Source organism: Balearica regulorum, chromosome 5 (assembly GCF_011004875.1).
Source record: "Balearica regulorum gibbericeps isolate bBalReg1 chromosome 5, bBalReg1.pri, whole genome shotgun sequence".
NCBI classification, from domain to species: domain Eukaryota; kingdom Metazoa; phylum Chordata; class Aves; order Gruiformes; family Gruidae; genus Balearica; species Balearica regulorum.
Genome location: NC_046188.1, coordinates 1371646 through 1389824, shown reverse-complemented (window position 1 = coordinate 1389824; position 18179 = coordinate 1371646). Strand labels below are relative to the sequence as shown.

The following is an 18179-nucleotide window of genomic DNA, read 5'->3' as shown; positions in this document are numbered from 1 at the left end:
CATAGCAAAAAAATCATACGAAAGACCAACTTCTTTAATATCTATGCAGCTTGGATTACAGCACTGGGTGAAGCTACAGAGCGTCAGCACTGCTAGCAAAGCTGCGCTGGCTGAGAGCAGGGACCCTTGCAGGAGTTCTGCTCTGCCCGCCCTACCCCCGCACAGCACCGCAGCCCGGGAGCGCAGAGCGGGGCCCGGCGCACCTCCCTCCCTCCCTCCCTCCGTCCCTCCCTGCCCCGGCGGCGGGCGGGCAGAGGCGGGGGCCGCCCCTGCCCTCAAATCCCTGGGCAGGGCGAGCCCTTCATAAAGCGGCGCGGAGGCAGCAGCTCGCCCAGCCCGCTCGACGCGATGGAGACGGGTGGGTGCCGCATGAGCGGCGCGGAGCCGAGCGCCCCGGCCATGATCACGCTGGAGGACCTGGACGGGATGGCGGAGGAAAGCGCCGACTCCGCGTACCACAGCAACGGCAGCAGCCTGGAGGAAGAGGCCGAGCGCACGGAGGACGAGGAGCAGGAGCGGCTGCTGAGCTACTGGCAGAGCGTGGGCAGGGGGCACCAGGTGGACGTGCCCCGGGGTAAGAGCCGGCCGGGCCGAGAGCGGGCAGCGCTCAGGCCGGGCTAAGCCGCTTACGCCCACAGCAGCCCGCTGGGCTTTAGGGGATTAGGGAGGCGGTATCTGTGAGCTTACCGGCCGGTACCGTAACCTTCCCGGTCATTCCTGACCTTCAGTTGCAGGCTGTCCCTCCCGGCAGCTCCGGGTGCGTTTCCGATGCTGGCGGTGAGTTCCCCCGTGGGAGCCCCCGCACGCGTTTCTCCTTCTCCGGAGAGCCCGGAGGGAACCTGTCCCCGGGGCTGGCCCCCCTAGAGAGGGTGTGGGGCAGGGCCGGGAGGAGCAGGGGCCCCAGCGCCCGCTTCATCCCCCCAGCCGCCCCCCGGCCGGGCCACCGGCGCAGCGGTGGGGTGGGTCCGCCCGGTACCAACACCTGCAACCGGGCTGCCTCCGGGGGAGGGAGTGCTGGAGGAGCTGTGACACACGGCAAGAAACGCCCACCCGCAGTGCCGTCCACAGAAAGTCCGAGCTAAAGCTTTGCACAGGGAGATTCAAAAGTTTTTTCTAACTTAGAGAAGCAGCTGCAGTAGTGGTGGATTGACCTATTTATGCTAAAAGAGGACAGATGCAAGTTTTTGGTCTTAATTAAAAATTATCTACCTGCAAAAGCATTCTTCTTAAGAATATCTCCTCATTGTAGCTATCCAAGAGGTTAGTTCTTGAAAGAAAGATGGTTGAATTGAAAGATGGCACAGAATAAATAAAAGGATGGACTTTGCTTTTGGACAGTAAGCCTCCCAGGCTTATCTTAAGCTATTTATTTTCAATTTTAAGAAAGACTGAAGAATCTGAAAGATCGTAAGAAGTCAGATAACTCATAACAAACAGCACGGAGTAACTGCAAACTTAGCTCATTCAGAAACTTAAACTCATCCACACTGTCCTGCACAGAGAAGTAGAGAGGTCTTCAGTATCTCTACTGTCTAGATAAATCACCTTCTAAGAGGACAGGAAGCAGCAAAACCTTGAACAACAGACTGCACTAGACACTACTAAAATGAAATAACTGTTATTTAAAAACTTTTTCTATATTCCACCACAGCAAAGAGGGTACAACCTCATTTTCAAGTCATGCCTAGAAGTCTCATCTTTCGAATGTTTTAACAATGAATTATGCCCCTTCGGGTACTAAAAGACAGGCAAGGTCAGTCTGAACGGAGTTCTCTGGCTTGCCTTGTCCTCACTGCCCCCCAAGAGGGGCTCTTGGCTGCCCTGTGCCAGCAGTGCCATCATCCCATACTTTGCGCTCTCCGGGTTTGCATCTGTCACCAGTGCTTCAAATCTGATGGCTTCTGACTCCCCAGGGACACAGAGGGAGGGGGGAGAAGAGGGGCTCCCTATTTAAGGCATGCGCGAGTGAGGTGCGAACACATGGATGCTAAGTTCCTCCTTAAGAGGAGCTCTGTATAGCAGAAAACAAGATTCATTCCCACAGAAGTATGTGGTATTCTGACACACAGGCATTTCAATGCCCTGTTTCACTAAGATTTATTAGGCAGGACCTACAAAATACATCAACAGTAGTCTTTTACTACGCTTCAGTTACTGTGTTATAAAAGGTTTACTTTGTAAAGCTAAGCAAATGTTACAAAAATCTAACCAGAAGATTTTTCTTCAGATACTGTCCAGGGCTATATGTCAAGAGCAGACTACATCCCAACTAGAGCAGCCTAAGAGAGTTTGCTGGACTAGTTTACATGGTCCATTCAAAGATCAAGTTAACTGTTAATACCCGTGTTAGTGTCCAGTCAGCTAAAGTGTACTTGAGCCTCAAGTCTGCAGCATAACAACAATACCATCCCTCTCATCAATAGTTCTGGACTGACACAAGCTTTGACAACTGCTTTCTTCTATGGTGACAATACACCTTTCAAAATGATGACTTGCTTCGTAGCTTTTTGTTAGCACCTCTAAAGAGTAACAGGAACACTGTAAGCCTTCTAAGAAACTTAAGACTTTGTGAGATGTGAAAAAAAAGATGTATATGGCTGGCATATCAATTTATCAATGTTAACAAGATTTTAATCCTATGCACTGCCTGGCCTGTGCCAAATCTTGCGACAAAACGGTAAAGGAAAATTAAAGGTGCAGGAAGGAATAATCTAACTTTCTTGGCTTGATAACTCCATTTTGTCTAGTCCCAGTAGAAGCAGAAAACATGCTACAGCAGTTACTTTTAAATTTCTCAATTCTAATTTCAATACAAGAACATTCATTAATAAGCAAGCTCAGGAAAGTTGCTACCCATCAAAACCATCTACTTGCCAAAGCTTAAAGTTTTTTTGAAAGATACTCAGTGTACAAAGCAGTGTGCTCTGAGGTCAGGTACCTAGGCTGCAGATCACACCGTAGATCGGAAATTGCCGGTGGTTTTCCATCAGCTCCAATGCACGTCCCCGTTACCGCACGTAAGCGGCAGCAAGGCTCTGCCGGTACAGAGGCTGCTGCACGACCAGAACATCTGTCCGTTGAGGGAAGCGTGCAGGGAGGGACTACAGAGTCTCCATCATCCCAGGGATGGAGCCCAGCCCTGACCCTGCTTCGCAACACCTCCCAGAGCTGTTTTCCAATGACTCCCTCCAAGGTGCACCTCTAGTGGCTCGTTCCAGCAGGAAGGCTTTGGTCCCCAGCATCAGGCAGCCTGCCTCCTCCGCTCATGACAAAGTTTTGTGCGCACGTACGTTATTTAAGGGTGCAGTTGACAAGTACATCTCATTTCAGTGACACTCCCAGCAGGTCTGATCAGACACAGATTAAGGCACGCAATATTTTAAATACTGTTCAATCTTGCTGCCGTGCAGAAGTCTCGTCAAATGTGCCTTACCTATTTAAACCTTCTTGTAAAGATTTGCCTCTTTCACAATACCTACCTATAGTAGCAACTGGAATCACAATTTTGAAACTTAATTAAGCCAAGCCTTTACCCAACTACACTGCTACAACTCATCTTGCCTTGTTTTGTCATACCAGTATTCAAGTTTGCAAGGTTGGACTGACACACAAGTTAAGCAGCTCACTTGCTTTTGGGCAGTATAACCTAAGTATTGTCCAGGTTAAGATATTTATAATCCATATTTTATACTGTCATGCCTGACAGGATTCATGAACTGAAGGAAAAAACTCCTGAAAAGATTTAATTAGTTGTAATCCCTACCCTATGCATTAATATGGAAGGAAAAAAAACCCCACGGTTATCAATAAAGGAATCTAAAAATAGAGTTAACATTTCTAATGTCCTAAAATATTTCCTAATTCTTGACTACTCTATGGAAAATTCACTGCTGAATGTCTAATCTACTTTTATTTTTCTCTCAGCCTCCAGAGAGATCAATTTTACATGTCAGCTATAACTTTCATTTTAAATGTTTACCAATAATATTTAAAAACAATATTTAAAATTAACTAAACTGTAGCTTTATCCCCTTTTTTAAAGGGATCTTTACTATTTCAAGTAGTCTTAAAGCTAAAACTTAGCTAAAACCCCTGCACTGGATGCCAGGGGATGTAGGTTTGATTCCCAGCTCAGCTACAGATTTACTGAGTGACCTAGGCCAAGTTAATTCTCCTGCATCTTAATTCTCCTCTTCTCTGAAACATGGATAATAATCTCTTCCCCCATCATCCTGCCTTTTCCACTTAAGATACTGAGGCACTTAAGACACCCAAGCTAAGGGCTCTTATTCCAGTTGAAACTTTAGTCGTTTTCTTGCATGTCTGATCTATACCATGAGGTGGTATGGCAGAAATTCACATCCAGACTTTCAAGCACTGTACGTAAAAATTAAGTTTCTCACCCTCCACCAAAGTACACAAATGCCTATATTACTTCAGCTTTGAAAGGCAAGGGATACCTCTTTTGGAAGAGAGGCTTTCTGTTCCTGAGACTAACCTTATATCCAGATTTTCCAAGCTTGTTTGTCAGGGATCATCTTCTAAGCAGAATTTTTTATGAACTACAGCTAGAATTGATGTCAAGGCAACCATAGTTGCAAATACACCTAATCCAATCGCATTTAAATTACCAAACTACAGGAGAAATACTAGAATATGCTGGTATTATATATACAAGTAGAATATATTTGCTTTATCTGTTTGAGCTTGGCTGGGAAGTGTAACAATTAATACAGACTAGATGATCGCTAGTGTCACTACATCTAGAAATCAATAACAGGTTTGCTATTTAATTTCTTACAAAATGTGAGAATCGTTCAAAAAGTCACAGCACATTTCAGTTCCATCTCAGTACTGGTAAGCGAGCATGCAGGTGCTTAGAGTTCTTCAACAACGCTCAACTGTTAACACTCTCCCTCACATAATGATCCCCCACCAAGATGAGAGAGCTCAGATCAGAAGTGAAGACACGTTAGACTATACTTTGAGCCCTTCTTGTTCCAAAGGGCAAGAGGACAGACAATGGCAAACGTAAGCAGCGTGCAAACCACACGGTGTCCCTATTAGTCAAATACAGTTGGTATGTTCCATTTCATAGAATCATAGAATGGTTTGGGTTGGAAGGGACCTCAAAGATCATCTAGTTCCAACCCCCCTGCCACGAGCAGGGACACCCTCCACTAGACCAGGTTGCCCAAAGCCTCATCCAACCTGGCCTTGAACACTGCCAGGGATGGGGCCACCACAACCTCTCTGGGCAACCTGTTGCAGTACCTCACCACTCTAACAGTAAAGAATTTCTTTCTAACATCTAATCTAAATTGACCCTCCTTCACCTTAAACCCATTACCCCTTGTCCTGTGACTGCACTCCCTGATGAACAGTCCCTCACCATCTTTCCTGTAGCCCCTTCAGGTACTGGAAGGCCGCAATTAGGTCTCCCGGAGCCACCTTTTCTCCAGGCTGAACAACCGCAACTCTCTCAGCCTGTCCTCATAGGAGAGGTGCTCCAGCCCGCTGATCATCTTTACTAACACTTTATGGTGATTATGACTATGGGAGAACATTGAACCACTCAATTTCTTTCTGCCAGATGTGACAGAACCTGACAAACAACACTGAAACTTGCTTTGCTCTACTCCCATCTTTATATAAGTTACATTTCAATTTTGCTAGAATGTTAATGAAAATGGTTGTTTGCCAGGACACCTTTTAATTTGAAATTCTTCCCTCCTGTGAGGTCTTACTAGAAGGGCTTGCATCGAAATCAATAAATAAATATTAAGCTGAAGACCCACTGAAGACCCAGAACTCCACATACAGAGAAGCTGGATCACCACAGCTGGACCGCACTCTCCATCAGTTTGAGCTATAACACTCCCAGAGACTGCAGCTAGCAGTGGATCACCGAGGAAAGTGGTGTGGTAGCTGGGCAGCAGTGCCGCAGAGCTAGCCGGGACATGCTAACATCCCAGCCTGCTGCACGGTGCCGGTGGCTCAGGCATTGCGGCTTCTGAGCGGCAACACGGGCCTCACACCCGACACATGTCCTGACTAATGAGTAGCACTGCAATGTGCATAATATCAAATGCTAAAGTAAAATAGTAGATGTAAAACATCTTTTGGAAATGACAAAGTTCCCACAGTAGGAGTTCCTTGAACCTGTGACCAAGAGCCAACTCAATTTACTTCTTCGTGTTGATACACATTAATCCAACTCTGAAAGAGTTACTAGAATTGGCAACATCCTCTGCACACAAAGGTCCCATAACCTTGACGTTAACACTGAAGAGCAAACTAAACTCCTTACAAGCACAGAGTCGACAGAAGTTTAACCAAGTAGAACGAAATATATTTCATTCTCATTTCTACAGCTTCACATCTAAAATTGGAACTGTGTTATTTTGTTGCAGACATGGCAGAGCCAATTCAGCAGCTGACTCGAAATAACAATCCCCGGGAGAGACAGACCATCCCATTTACGCTGATCCAGCGCAAAGAAAAGGTACCATTTGCCTCCCCGATTGAGGTTTTAACAGTGGTTTCAGTATTCATACCTGGCTTCCAAAAATAAGTCTTTTTTTATAAAATTATTGTAACCATTTAGGATTTTTAACATTGTAAGTGCAAAGCATTATAACTGGATAACTACATTTCATTTTTAACATCTCGCCATTTTTACATGTGTGAATTTTTCTTTTTTGTAAGGCAGAAACTATCAGGAAAGCCAGGAGATGGCCAAGAATTACAGTCTTTGTGACATTTTAGAATTACCTCTTCATCTAGATCAATGCATTTGCTCCTTTACACAATCATGTTAACAAAACCTTAGCAAAGAATACCTGAAAGAAATAAATATCTGAATTTAAAACCAAACATGTACTTTTGTATCAAGGGTCATTATCAAACAAAGCAGCAATTTGCAAACCCATCTTACCAAAGCCATCTTCTGTAATGAAAAATTGAAATTGATGTCCAGCAAATTGTTTCCAGCTCAGAAAATGTGCAAACAAGTGTCTAACCTTAAATACATGACAAATCAAGAAAATCTTGTCACAAGTCTTTTAAATCTATCTATATAATTCAAATTTATAAATATCACAATTTGATTGAGTGTATTTCATCTAAACAGTTTGGGCCTCCTGACTATGTTGTAATTAAATGCTTGCAAGCCATTTCTCAGTACTACTGTAATAACTGCAGATTAAAAAAATCATGTTATTCAGTGTTAATTGCAACTAAACGTTCAATACTGCAAATCCAAAAGATGACAGTTCCTTACTTTAAAGGAGAACTACTTAGAAGCCTGCTGAAACAAATTTTGGTCCAAGATCAGCAGCATATCCCTTCTTGATTTATCTGACGAAGGATTAAAATTCACATGTTCCTTTCAAGATTATTTCACTGACAGCTGAAAAAAGATGCAGTGATTCTTGTACTCAGTTAAGATGCATACACTGCATGGGTTTTGGATGTCTCCTTACTATATGCCAGCTTGGACCTTGAAACGAAGCGTATGTGAACTGAGTATTAAACAGAACGCACTTGAGATATAGCTGACACTGAGACTTAAAATCCTTCCTCACGCTTGCTGTTCTCCTGGTCATACACCTAGAGAAGCTGATTTCTTTATGCTACTAGTAAAACATTGAAATATTGTTTGACTTTTTTTTGTTTGCTTGGGTTTTTTAGGTGATTAACTTAAAATACAAAGTTATTATCTTACTGTGTTTGCAGCTTGGAGATCTGCTTTATGAAAAACGTCAGTATGGAAAAGCCAAATGGGCTTGTATAAAAATGAAAGAAAAGCAGTACGAACAGAGCATATGCCTTGGATTCATGAAGCTTATGAGGTACATTTGTGAGCAGAATTCCTCAGGTAATTAGTCCCACAATTCTACATTAAAGTTAAAACATTATCTTTACACACTAGCTCCTCCTAGTTGGGGAGATACTTTTATTAGCTCTTCCCAAATACTGCACCCTGTCCCTGTGGACATTTTCCTGTAATACAGCCTTTCCTGCAGAGCCTCAACCAAAGTGCTGCTCCCTTGGCATATGTGCTAGGAGAGAACATCTGTGGGAAGCGATCCCTGTTTCCAAGGGCATTCTGACCACTATAGCTGCCTGGGAATCAACACTGGCTATTTTTGTAGGCTCTCAGCTATAAATTAGGCTTTTGCTACATAATTTTAGTGGTTCAGTTTTCACAGCAATACTGAAATCCTGTTCTATGAACCTATTCAGAGTGTAATGCCAAAAGAGATAACAATGTTTTGCCTCCTTCGTTTGAGTTCATGATACTCAACTTGTGCATGTCTGATGGACACCAAAAATTTGTGTGCTTGAAGCATATTTTCCAGAAAGATAATCCAGTTTTAACTCAAGTACTTTAAAATAACGGCAAATCCACCATGTCCTTGATAGCTTGTGTCTGCATGAAAAATATGCGCCCAGTTTCCAATGCAATGTAATCTGCTGTCAACTTCCAGCCATTAGTTCTCATTTTTCCATTCCCCAGTTGATTAAAACATTTTGCAATACCTGGTGTTTTGTTCTGCAGCAGTACATGTGTTGTAATGAAGTCAACTCTTCATTTTCTTTTCAAGAAACTAAAAGCACTGATCATGAAAGCTTTTCTTTAATCAGGTATTTTCACCGCTCTCCCCATTCTTTTAACATGTTAACATGGTTTAAATGTAATTTTGACTCCAGAACAATGCAGTTTTGTTTTCAAACTGTGTACAGAAGCAAAGTTCCCACTCCTAGTCATCACTGCTACCTGCACAGTCAAAATCCCAACCTTTTCCTATAGCACTGCATAAATATAGCAACATTTTTGGTAACAGCAAATCCTAAATGAATTCACAATGCAGCCCCCTTGACTTGCCTACATTGTTTGTTCCCAAATCTTTAAAACATGACACAAGGTCAGTGGACAAGATAAACAGGGGGAAAGAGGTTAAGTCAAACTCTTTGCCCTTCACAAAGACAGGAGAGCTCGCCAAATGCCACATTTTAGACACACATGGACACATATTTGCACATGTAGGCTTTAGATATATAAACAACCACACACAAACTACAAGGCATAATAAAATGCTGCTTCCAACTTGGAATACACAACCCCATTTTCTAAAACATCCTACTGAATTCCTTTTAGTAATGAAACTCTGCTCTGTGGTACTCACTTTATATGATTCAGTATGAGTTCAGAAGTCATGCACAGTATGCAGACCTTCTTTTGTATTTTCTAAAGATTCATGTATGTCTCCTCAGGACTGTACTTGGGGATAACAATACCCATTGTGACCATAGTCCATACAAACGAAGCTCAATCGGAGATGACCCAGTCAGTGACAGTAGCGTACTACCTGCCGGAAGTACTGCAGGATGAGCCCCCTCATCCTTTTGACTCCGACATAATCATCGAAGAATGGCCTTCTACTATTGTTTATAGTAGGTAAGAAACATTTTAATTTTATTCTGGTAAAAACAGTAAAAAGATGCAGTTTTCAATTTGGGCATGTTATGTCTTTTAAATTGAGTTCTAAAAGCTAAAAAAGTCAAATTTGGTTTTCAGTAATTGTTAAAAGCTGCTTGCTTTACCAAACTGGGATATTCAGGAAATAATTGTTACCACCTGACTTGGGAAAATGATGCACCTGTAAGTGTCAGATATAACAGCCTCTCAAAACACAGACTAGTCTGTGTAGTTGGGAACAAAGTGTCCAATGTATCACTGAAAATATTAAGAAGAAACTGTTACCTGTTTGAGATCAATCATGGGTAGTATTAGTGAAACACGACTAAATAATTTAGAAGGAGACATTTATGGGCTCTGGAAAAACTGTGTCTTTTAAAAAGAATTTGATATGAAGTTGATCATTACAGGAGCTTCAGAGGAATCATCAATGAAGACGCTATAATGAGAGAAATAAACCTGTTGGCGGAAATTCTGGAGAGTCCCGAGTTATGTTTGCAGGATACGTTCATCATTGCAGGATATACAAATCCAGCTGCTGCCAATCGCCACAACGAGATATGGTTCCTTCAAAGACCATAGCCTCCCATTCCTGATGCTCAGCAGTCACAAGAGTCAGTTTCGATTTACTGGCAGAATCTTACAGGTGAATCACGTGAGACTAGATGTCAAACCCTCCAAGATTTTAGAAATGTGGCTTTTAGCCAGTTGAGCAAGGCAATCAGTCCAGCTTAATAATCAAACAGAGGTAACACCTGAAACATGCATGGTTTCCTATGTCAACTTTTACAGTTCTTACAAATTTTAATGGAGATGATTAGCGCTTTAAAAGTTAGTTCACCTTATTTATTTTTTTCCCCAAGATAGGGGAGACAGACAGACAGACCTCTCTCCTCACCCACTTATTAGCACCTCTAGACCACTTGTGGCTTGGGACAGTCCTAGGGGACATCCTGGAGCCCTGCTCTGGGCACCTAGTGCTGCAGCAGCTACATGAACACCCTGCTGGGGCTTTCAGTGGGACATCCATTAAAACCACCTCACACATGCAGGCTATACTTCAGAAAAAGAATGTTCAGGTCTTCATTCCTGATGAGAACTACCAGATTTAGACACTGGGATTAAACCAAGGAATAAGAGTAGGCCAGTGCTGACTGCTTTTAATATCATCTGTGGCGCAGAGATTCTTAATGCTTACCTCAAAAAGCATTCAACCAAGTACTTTTAACCTTGAGAAGAGACCAAGAAGGCAGAACAGTCCTAATACTCATGAAAGTTCTGACAGCAAAAGTTACAGGTTACCTTAATCAGACACTCATAGCAATCCCATGACTATATTTGGCATTCCTAAATAGAAAGTGGTTATTCTTAACTCTTCAGTTTTCTGACCACTTTCATCTTACAACTTTGCTGAATGTTAAAACACTGCAGCTGAAGTAATTTGTTCAGTACTTTTTACACTCTCCTAGCAGTACCACACTATTAATGTTATAAAATATACAAATACTTCACAGCATCACAGAAAAAGTTAAGCTCGAAGTGACCTCTGGCAGTCACCTGGTCCACCCTCTGCTGCGCTGCTGGCAGAGCAGGCTGCTCAGGGCCTCGCACGGTTGAGCATCTCCAGGGGTGAGGAGCCCATAACCCCTCTGGGCCCTGTTCCAGTATTTGACCACCCTCACTGTGAGAATTTTTCTTCCTAATATCTAATTTTCCCTGTTGCAGCTTGTTTCTTTGACCCCTATCCATACGATAATTCTTGAAGTAGACAACTGCTAGTCTAGCACGCATAGTTCTACACGCATCAGAAGGTCTGAAACCCGCACTCATGCTTTGCTACACACTACAGTACTGCACTTTAGAATCGGGGTAGCAAACCGTTTTGTTCTCAAAAATTCCTTTTTAATGTCTCCCCTTACAGATATGATGGTAGAGTTTAATCTTAATACTTAATAGAAGTAAATGTCTTTTTTATATAAAATTTCATTAAGTATATCACTAGCATTATTTATTGATTATATGATTTAGCCTTTAAATAGAGCTTTTGTGTTACTCAGTTACAACATATAAAACCGCAGTCAGAGCCAGTGTCTGCTAGCTTACAGTACCGTTCATTGGCAAACAATACGGATTTATCTCATACTTCTGACTGAATAAATGTACAGGTCTCGAACTTTAAGCCTCCTGGTTCCACAAGGCTCTCTGCTGCACAAAACTGACTATATGCTTAACCTAAACCCTCTTGCTCAGCAGCAGGACCAGAGGGTGCTGGCTGGCCCTGCTGACTGTGCTTAAGGGTGCCCAAGGTGCTCTCTGGTGGTTGCTGCCCAGAGATTCCTTGGGAAGGCAGGAAGGAGAAGCCACAAAGCTGTCAAAGCTGGTTTGCCAGGTGACAGCACAAATGCTTGTACCAGTTGTGGCCACAGCTAGGAACCACTTTGTCTGATGTGCCAATTGAAAGGCACGTCAAAGTATTTCTTACTTAACAGAACGAGACAATGAAGGTACCTGTCATGTGTCTCAATTTGTTCAAGATACAGGATCATAGCCAGGAAAAAAAATAATCAGACTTCTTTTTCAATATGTTGAATTGTTTCCTGTTTGATTTTTATTTATTTTGCCTTTTATTTATTTTTAATGTTTTCTCAGATTGTTGGAAATGCCAGCCAGTATTAAAGTAAAAGCTAACAAATTAATGGAAAACAATACAAAGTTTTTTAAAAATGAAGTTGAGTAGAGGGCTCAGGGAGGCATCAAATAACAGGTTTTGTTTTGCCCTCACCCCCCCAAGATTTTTATAAGAGCAAGTAAAAACGATTTTTGCCTTTGACAAGTTTTATGGCAAATGAAAGAAGTTTCTGCAATTTGATTGCTTTTGCCAGTTATAGAAATTATTTTAATGCTTTGGCACAACAAATGTCAAATAGCTATTGGAAGTAGTTAAATCCTCTCACCATAAAGTACTAGTCTGTACATACTTTACATTTTAAACATCTATTTCAAAACACATTTGCTATATCTTATGTCTCTTTCCATAAGCAATCTTCACCTAAATACTTCTGTGACTCAGCTACTTGTGGGTATTTTATAGAAACATTCTTCTTACTGAAATATAAAAATAAGGTATTTATCTGAATGTGCTGATATCCTAACCACAGCAAAGTGTTCAGTGTTGTTTTATGTAAAACTGTGAATTCCAAGATAGTATTTATTTTGACTTACGTTAGATGGCTTCTGCTGCTGAGGAAGAACCAATTAATCTTGAGTTTGAAGATACACTTTATGGCTATAGAACATCATACCAACTTCTGAAAATGGCCCACATGAGCACGGGCACAAAGAATTGCAGTTTTTAACTGACACACAATAAAGTTTACTTAAGAATTATACCAGTGAATGCCAAGGAAATGCAACTATTACTCAAATATATCATTTTAGAAAGTTTGAAAACATCACATCAAGCGTGATTACCTAACTTCTTTTATCGGAATAGGTATTTCATTATTCATCTGTGGCTGTACTTTGTAAGCCATTAATGAATGGATTTTGATTTTTAATTTGAAACTATTTGATTTCCACTATTCAAAGGAGATAATAAAACAGAATTCACCCATATTTTTGGAAGATTAAATGACGTAGCCTTAACAGATAAATGTTGTCCTGCATACTGTGTATTTTTTGAGCAAGCATTAGTGCCTAAAAAGTTTATTCCAGCTATTGTGATACTCAGGGCCTTGCTTATTGTATGTATTCAAATATAAACATAAATTTTCCAGCATTGTTGCATTGTGCTGTTTTACACTGTCCTTCATTTTCACTGAAATGTTGTCTTGTTTACTGTTACTGTTCGTCAAAATTAAAAATAATTATTTTATTGTGCAGAGTGCACTTGGCTTTCATTTTTGTAACAGACATACAAGTCCTTTTGCTATCTTTCCTTTCAATGGAAGGAGCAGAAGTCACAAATTACTATTCTGATTTTACAAAATCCATTTAAGGCCCAAGTTTGAAATGGTTGCTCTAAGACCAAAAAAAAACTTCCATAACTTTCAAAAAACATACATTCTTTGAGATAAACATGTACATTTGGAGCCATGCACCTACGTGCTACAGCTAGCAAGTCTGCTAGCAAACTCACTCCTGACTGCAGAAGCCCTCTGCAACCCCATTTTTGTCAAGCATCCAGCACAGCCTCCCACAATTCTTACTGCAGCACAGACTGGGGTAGGACCGGTTTCAGAATCAAACTGCAGAGCAGCAGTATTTAAAAAGAGTGACGTATTGTGGCGGTTTAACCCCAGCTGGTAACTAAGCACCACACAGCTGCTCACCCTTCCCCCCCACCAGCAGGATGGGGAGGAGAATGGAAAAAACCCTCATGAGTTGAAATAAAGACAGTTTAATAGGACAACAGAGAATAATAATTATATATAAATATATATAAAAAGCAAGTGATGCACAAATGCAATTGCTCACCACCTGCAGCAAACAACCCGATGCTCAGTCTGTTTACGAGCAGCGATCCCACCTCCCAGCTAGCATCCCCAGTTCTATCCCGAGCATGATGCTCTGTGGCAGGGAACATCCCTTTGGCCAGCCTGGGCCAGCTGTCCTGGCTCTGCTCGCCCAGCTTCTCATGCACATCCTTGCCAGCAGTGCGTGGGAAGCTGAAAATTCCTGGACTTGGTGTAGACACTACAACTACCCAGCAACAACTAAAAACATCAGTGTGTTATCAACATTATTCTCATCCTAAATCCAAAACACGGCATGATATGGGCTACTAGAAAGGAAATTAACTCTATCCCAGCTGAAACCAGGACATGTGTGCATTTGATTTTTCTCCTAAATCCAGACGCCATTCAGAACATACTTCATGACCGATTTTTGGTAGGGGATAAGGATAATGCAGCATGTGCTTGTTGTGTCTGTGACTGCACTCACATATCTATCCTGATCTCAAACCGCTCAGAAGCCAAACACAGGGTAAATGGTGTAACTGAACTTCAGGACACGGCCGAGGTCCATTGCTGTGCTGCAGAAAACCGCAGAACAGCAGAAACATCTCTGCAGAAACCGCGGTGCAGGAGCCACTTTTGAAAGTGCCAAGGTCTCCAAGACCAGGGCTTGGCTGCCCCCAAACGGGCACCATCCTTTCACACCCTCTGCGTTGTCACAAGTCCTGTTTTCTAAGTAAAGCAGTAGCAATACAAATGCAAATACCAGATCAAAGAAAGGAAATAGAAACCACCGAAGCCACAATGACAGCCATCAAAGTTTGTCAAGGTTTGTCTATACTCCTCAATTACACCAGATTAGCCAGACCTATGTGCTTATTTCAGCTTAAATCTCAAGTAAAACACCTCAAATTAAATCCCTGCACTCAATACAAGCATTCAGAGGCTCCCTAGTGACGAAACTACCTTTAAAGTTCTTGCTAGCTTATCAGTGGAACTTCCTCATTTAAATACACTCGCAGGTTGCTGGTTTGAAAACAGCAGATCTAATTCAATCTAGAAAATGAACAAAGAAGTTTGTCTTCCAATGGTTTTCACATACACTACCACAAAATCATTAAACTTTAACTAAAAACATACTCTAAGGCCAACAGCCTGATACTAACTTATTCTTTATTACTTTTTTTACTGTCTCTTACCAAAAAAGAAACATATGTTTTGAACTTTTCAAAGTGGTAACTTATGTATTATTATTTGTCTACTAGTACCTTACTGAGAAGACACAGACCAGTAAGCCTCATTGACTAACAGTTCTGATCCCTGCTAATCTGTCCTGTGTTTGGACATTTCAGACACTATATGGTTTTCATAAGGCTAGTAATAACTTGGACAACACAAGCATGGCCATTGAAAAAACCTTGCTACTACTAAATGCAGCCAAATTAAGAAGCTCTTGGTTTAGACCTCATGTCAATTTTGCAAGGACTCCTGAAAATGGATGAGAAAACTAATTCAATTGTAAGTTTTCCATCAGAGCTTTTTAAGTTATTGCAAGGTAACAGGTATCATTGGTGCAAAACGAAACAGCAGCTGCTGTAGTTGAAACCACGTTTTCTTCTTTGCTTTATACTCAGAGGCAAAGTTAATTGTATAGGGAAGTGTTAGCTTTTTAAGTTATTGCTAGTCTAGATAGAGAAGTTAAAATAGGAAGGGAGATTATGCATTTAGTGACACTGTCCACTTAACAATAGAGAAATGCAACAACTCACCTGGATGTAAGCATTCTGAATTTCTACCAATTCTTCACCAAGCGGAACAACAATTTTTTCCACTTGTCTCTCATGAGAATAAGGCTGAATTTCCGGAGAATCTTCAGCACATACCTCTATCTGAGCAATGAGTAAGTTGGAAATAACTTGCTGCACAGCCTGTTTGAGAAGCCACAAAAAGGGTATTTGCTTGTTAACATTCCAACAATGCAAGTCAGTATCACATGAAAGTAACTATTTCCATATTTTAACAAGCCTTGAATATAATTGTAAAGAAAAGGTACCTACAACCTGTACATGAAAAATGAAAGACTCTCCACAAAGATCTCAAGTAATATGCAAACAGCCAACATTGGTAAGTTCATTAACACAAAAAGCAGCTATTGCACGAAGGCTGGAGTGACAGAACTCTCCCTTTGGCTTTGGGTGTACCACAAAATACCTGATGAGAAGTAACCTGGAGCTAGGAGCTTAAACTGAATTTAGATGTCCATCTGCCATAGACTGAAAACCTCAGCCTTCTTTATTTATACCCAATAAACTGCACTGAACAGAATAGGAAAGCCATTTTGCATTGAGAATATATACTTTTTGGTTCAAGTATATACTTTTGTATTCTCAAAAACCAGAAAGTATTATTTCCTTTTAGAAAGGCCAGGAAATAAATAATTTAGAGTCTATAGCATGAAAAAGACAAACCCTCAACAACTTATGGATTATAAAGAGATTTGGGTTTTATGCGGAATTCTAACAGACTTCAGTATCCTGCACAGCGTTCAAACTGTATCAAATGGTATTAAACATTCTACTGAAACTTTATTATTCCAACCACGCAAGTAGATTTGACTCACCTTTGTGTCACTGCCTGGGGTGGCACTTAGGGCCAAGATCCGAAACTGATTTGTGTATTTGCTCAGTTCCCTTACAACCTAAGAACAGGAAAGTTTCTGTTAATATCCCTAAAGGAGATTATTTGCTTATACAAACTATATCAGTGAAAACACCTATGAAATAGAAAAAGCTTAACAAAATATTTTTAAAAGAATATATCTACACTACAATGGGAACCAGGAAGTGTTCAATTTATAACCATTTTATCCAAGAACACTTAACCTTGATTAAGTATATTACCCCTAGTCCCATTCAGCAGAACAACCTTGGTAAATTATAAAATGATTTTTCACTTGATTTAACAAAGAGATTTACTGCACATGAACTCAAGTGAGCTGCCAAAAAGTAAGTTTGAAGAATCACTCTAAAAAAAGTAATCCATGAATGATTAGTCCCATGAAATCTGAACAGAAGTTAAATGACAACCACCACGCCAACCAGCATTCAGTTGAGTCTTACTTAAAAATGTTGCAGTAGCAATTAGGAAAATGGCTGAATATTCCCTTAGACCTCCCAGGTTCTCATTCTACAACCCTCCCTAAGACCAAAACTGGGAGAAGTACAATAGTTGCTGAACATTCAAGCAACATTCAAATTGCCTCCCTGCTTCATCTTCCCACAGAGCCAAACCCTGCTAGTGCTACCAGTGAACACCATATCTTCTGACCAACCACCTAGCACTGCACAGGGAGGGAAAAAACAATAAAAATTAGAAATAACATAATATAACATCTGCACTTGCAGCCCAGAAAGCCAACCGTGTCCTGGGCTGTGTGTCCAGCAGCGTGACCAGCAGGTCGAGGGAGGGGATTCTGCCCCCCTGCTCCGCTCTGGGGAGACCCCCCTGCAGTGCTGCGTCCAGCTCGGGGGGCCCCAGGACAAGGAGGACATGGAGCTGTTGGAGCGAGTCCAGAGGAGGCCACAGAGATGATGCGAGGGCTGGAGCACCTCTGCTATGGAGACAGGCTGAGAGAGTTGGGCTGGTTCAGCCTGGAGAAGAGAAGGCTGCGGGGAGACCTTAGAGCCCCTTCCAGTCCCTGCAGGGGCTCCAGGAAAGCTGGAGAGGGGCTGGTGCCAAGGGCAGGGAGTGACAGGCCAAGGGGAATGGCCTGAAGCTGCAGGAGGGGAGATGGAGATGGGATGGGAGGCAGAAATCCTTCCCTGTGAGGGTGCTGAGGCCCTGGCCCAGGGTGCCCAGAGAAGCTGTGGCTGCCCCTGGCTCCCTGGCAGTGTTCAAGGCCAGGTTGGATGGGGCTTTGGGCAACCTGGGCTAGTGGAGGGTGTCCCTGCCCATGGCAGGGGGTTGGAACTAGATGGGCTGGGAGGTCCTTTCCAACCCAAACTATTCTGTGATAACATAAAAGCTGCAGAGCATACGTGAACGGAGACTAAAGAGGTATTTAATTTGTGCTGATAGTTTAGAGAAAATCACGCAAAGGTATAGCTAAAACAGAGAACAAAACCTACCAATTTCACAGCCATGGGGACTGACAAGTGGTGATGGAAGAAATTTTTCTCAGCTATAGCTATGACGACTCAAAAGCTAATGAATACAAGCCTTGGCTCTATGTTACAGAG

At 41.9% G+C, this 18179-nt stretch overlaps 2 protein-coding genes across 2 annotated transcripts in view; one reads left to right on the top strand and one right to left on the bottom strand.

The window, feature by feature from the left end:
* FANCM (FA complementation group M) overlaps positions 1-18179 on the bottom strand; it is a 77790-nt gene that overhangs the window by 57492 nt on the left and 2119 nt on the right. Inside the window, exons 3-4 of the mRNA XM_075753129.1 lie at positions 16562-16639; positions 15711-15869 (exon numbers count right to left, since the gene is read on the bottom strand). Coding sequence (XP_075609244.1) covers positions 15711-15869; positions 16562-16639 — 237 coding nt within the window. The remainder of the gene's footprint in view (positions 1-15710; positions 15870-16561; positions 16640-18179) is intronic.
* Positions 248-13368, top strand: LOC104641703 (heme-binding protein 2). Its single transcript, XM_075753132.1, has 5 exons — positions 248-574; positions 6414-6505; positions 7738-7879; positions 9280-9463; positions 9895-13368. The coding sequence occupies exons 1-5, from the start codon at positions 349-351 to the stop codon at positions 10064-10066; spliced, it is 816 nt and encodes a 271-aa protein (XP_075609247.1). The 5' UTR covers positions 248-348; the 3' UTR covers positions 10067-13368.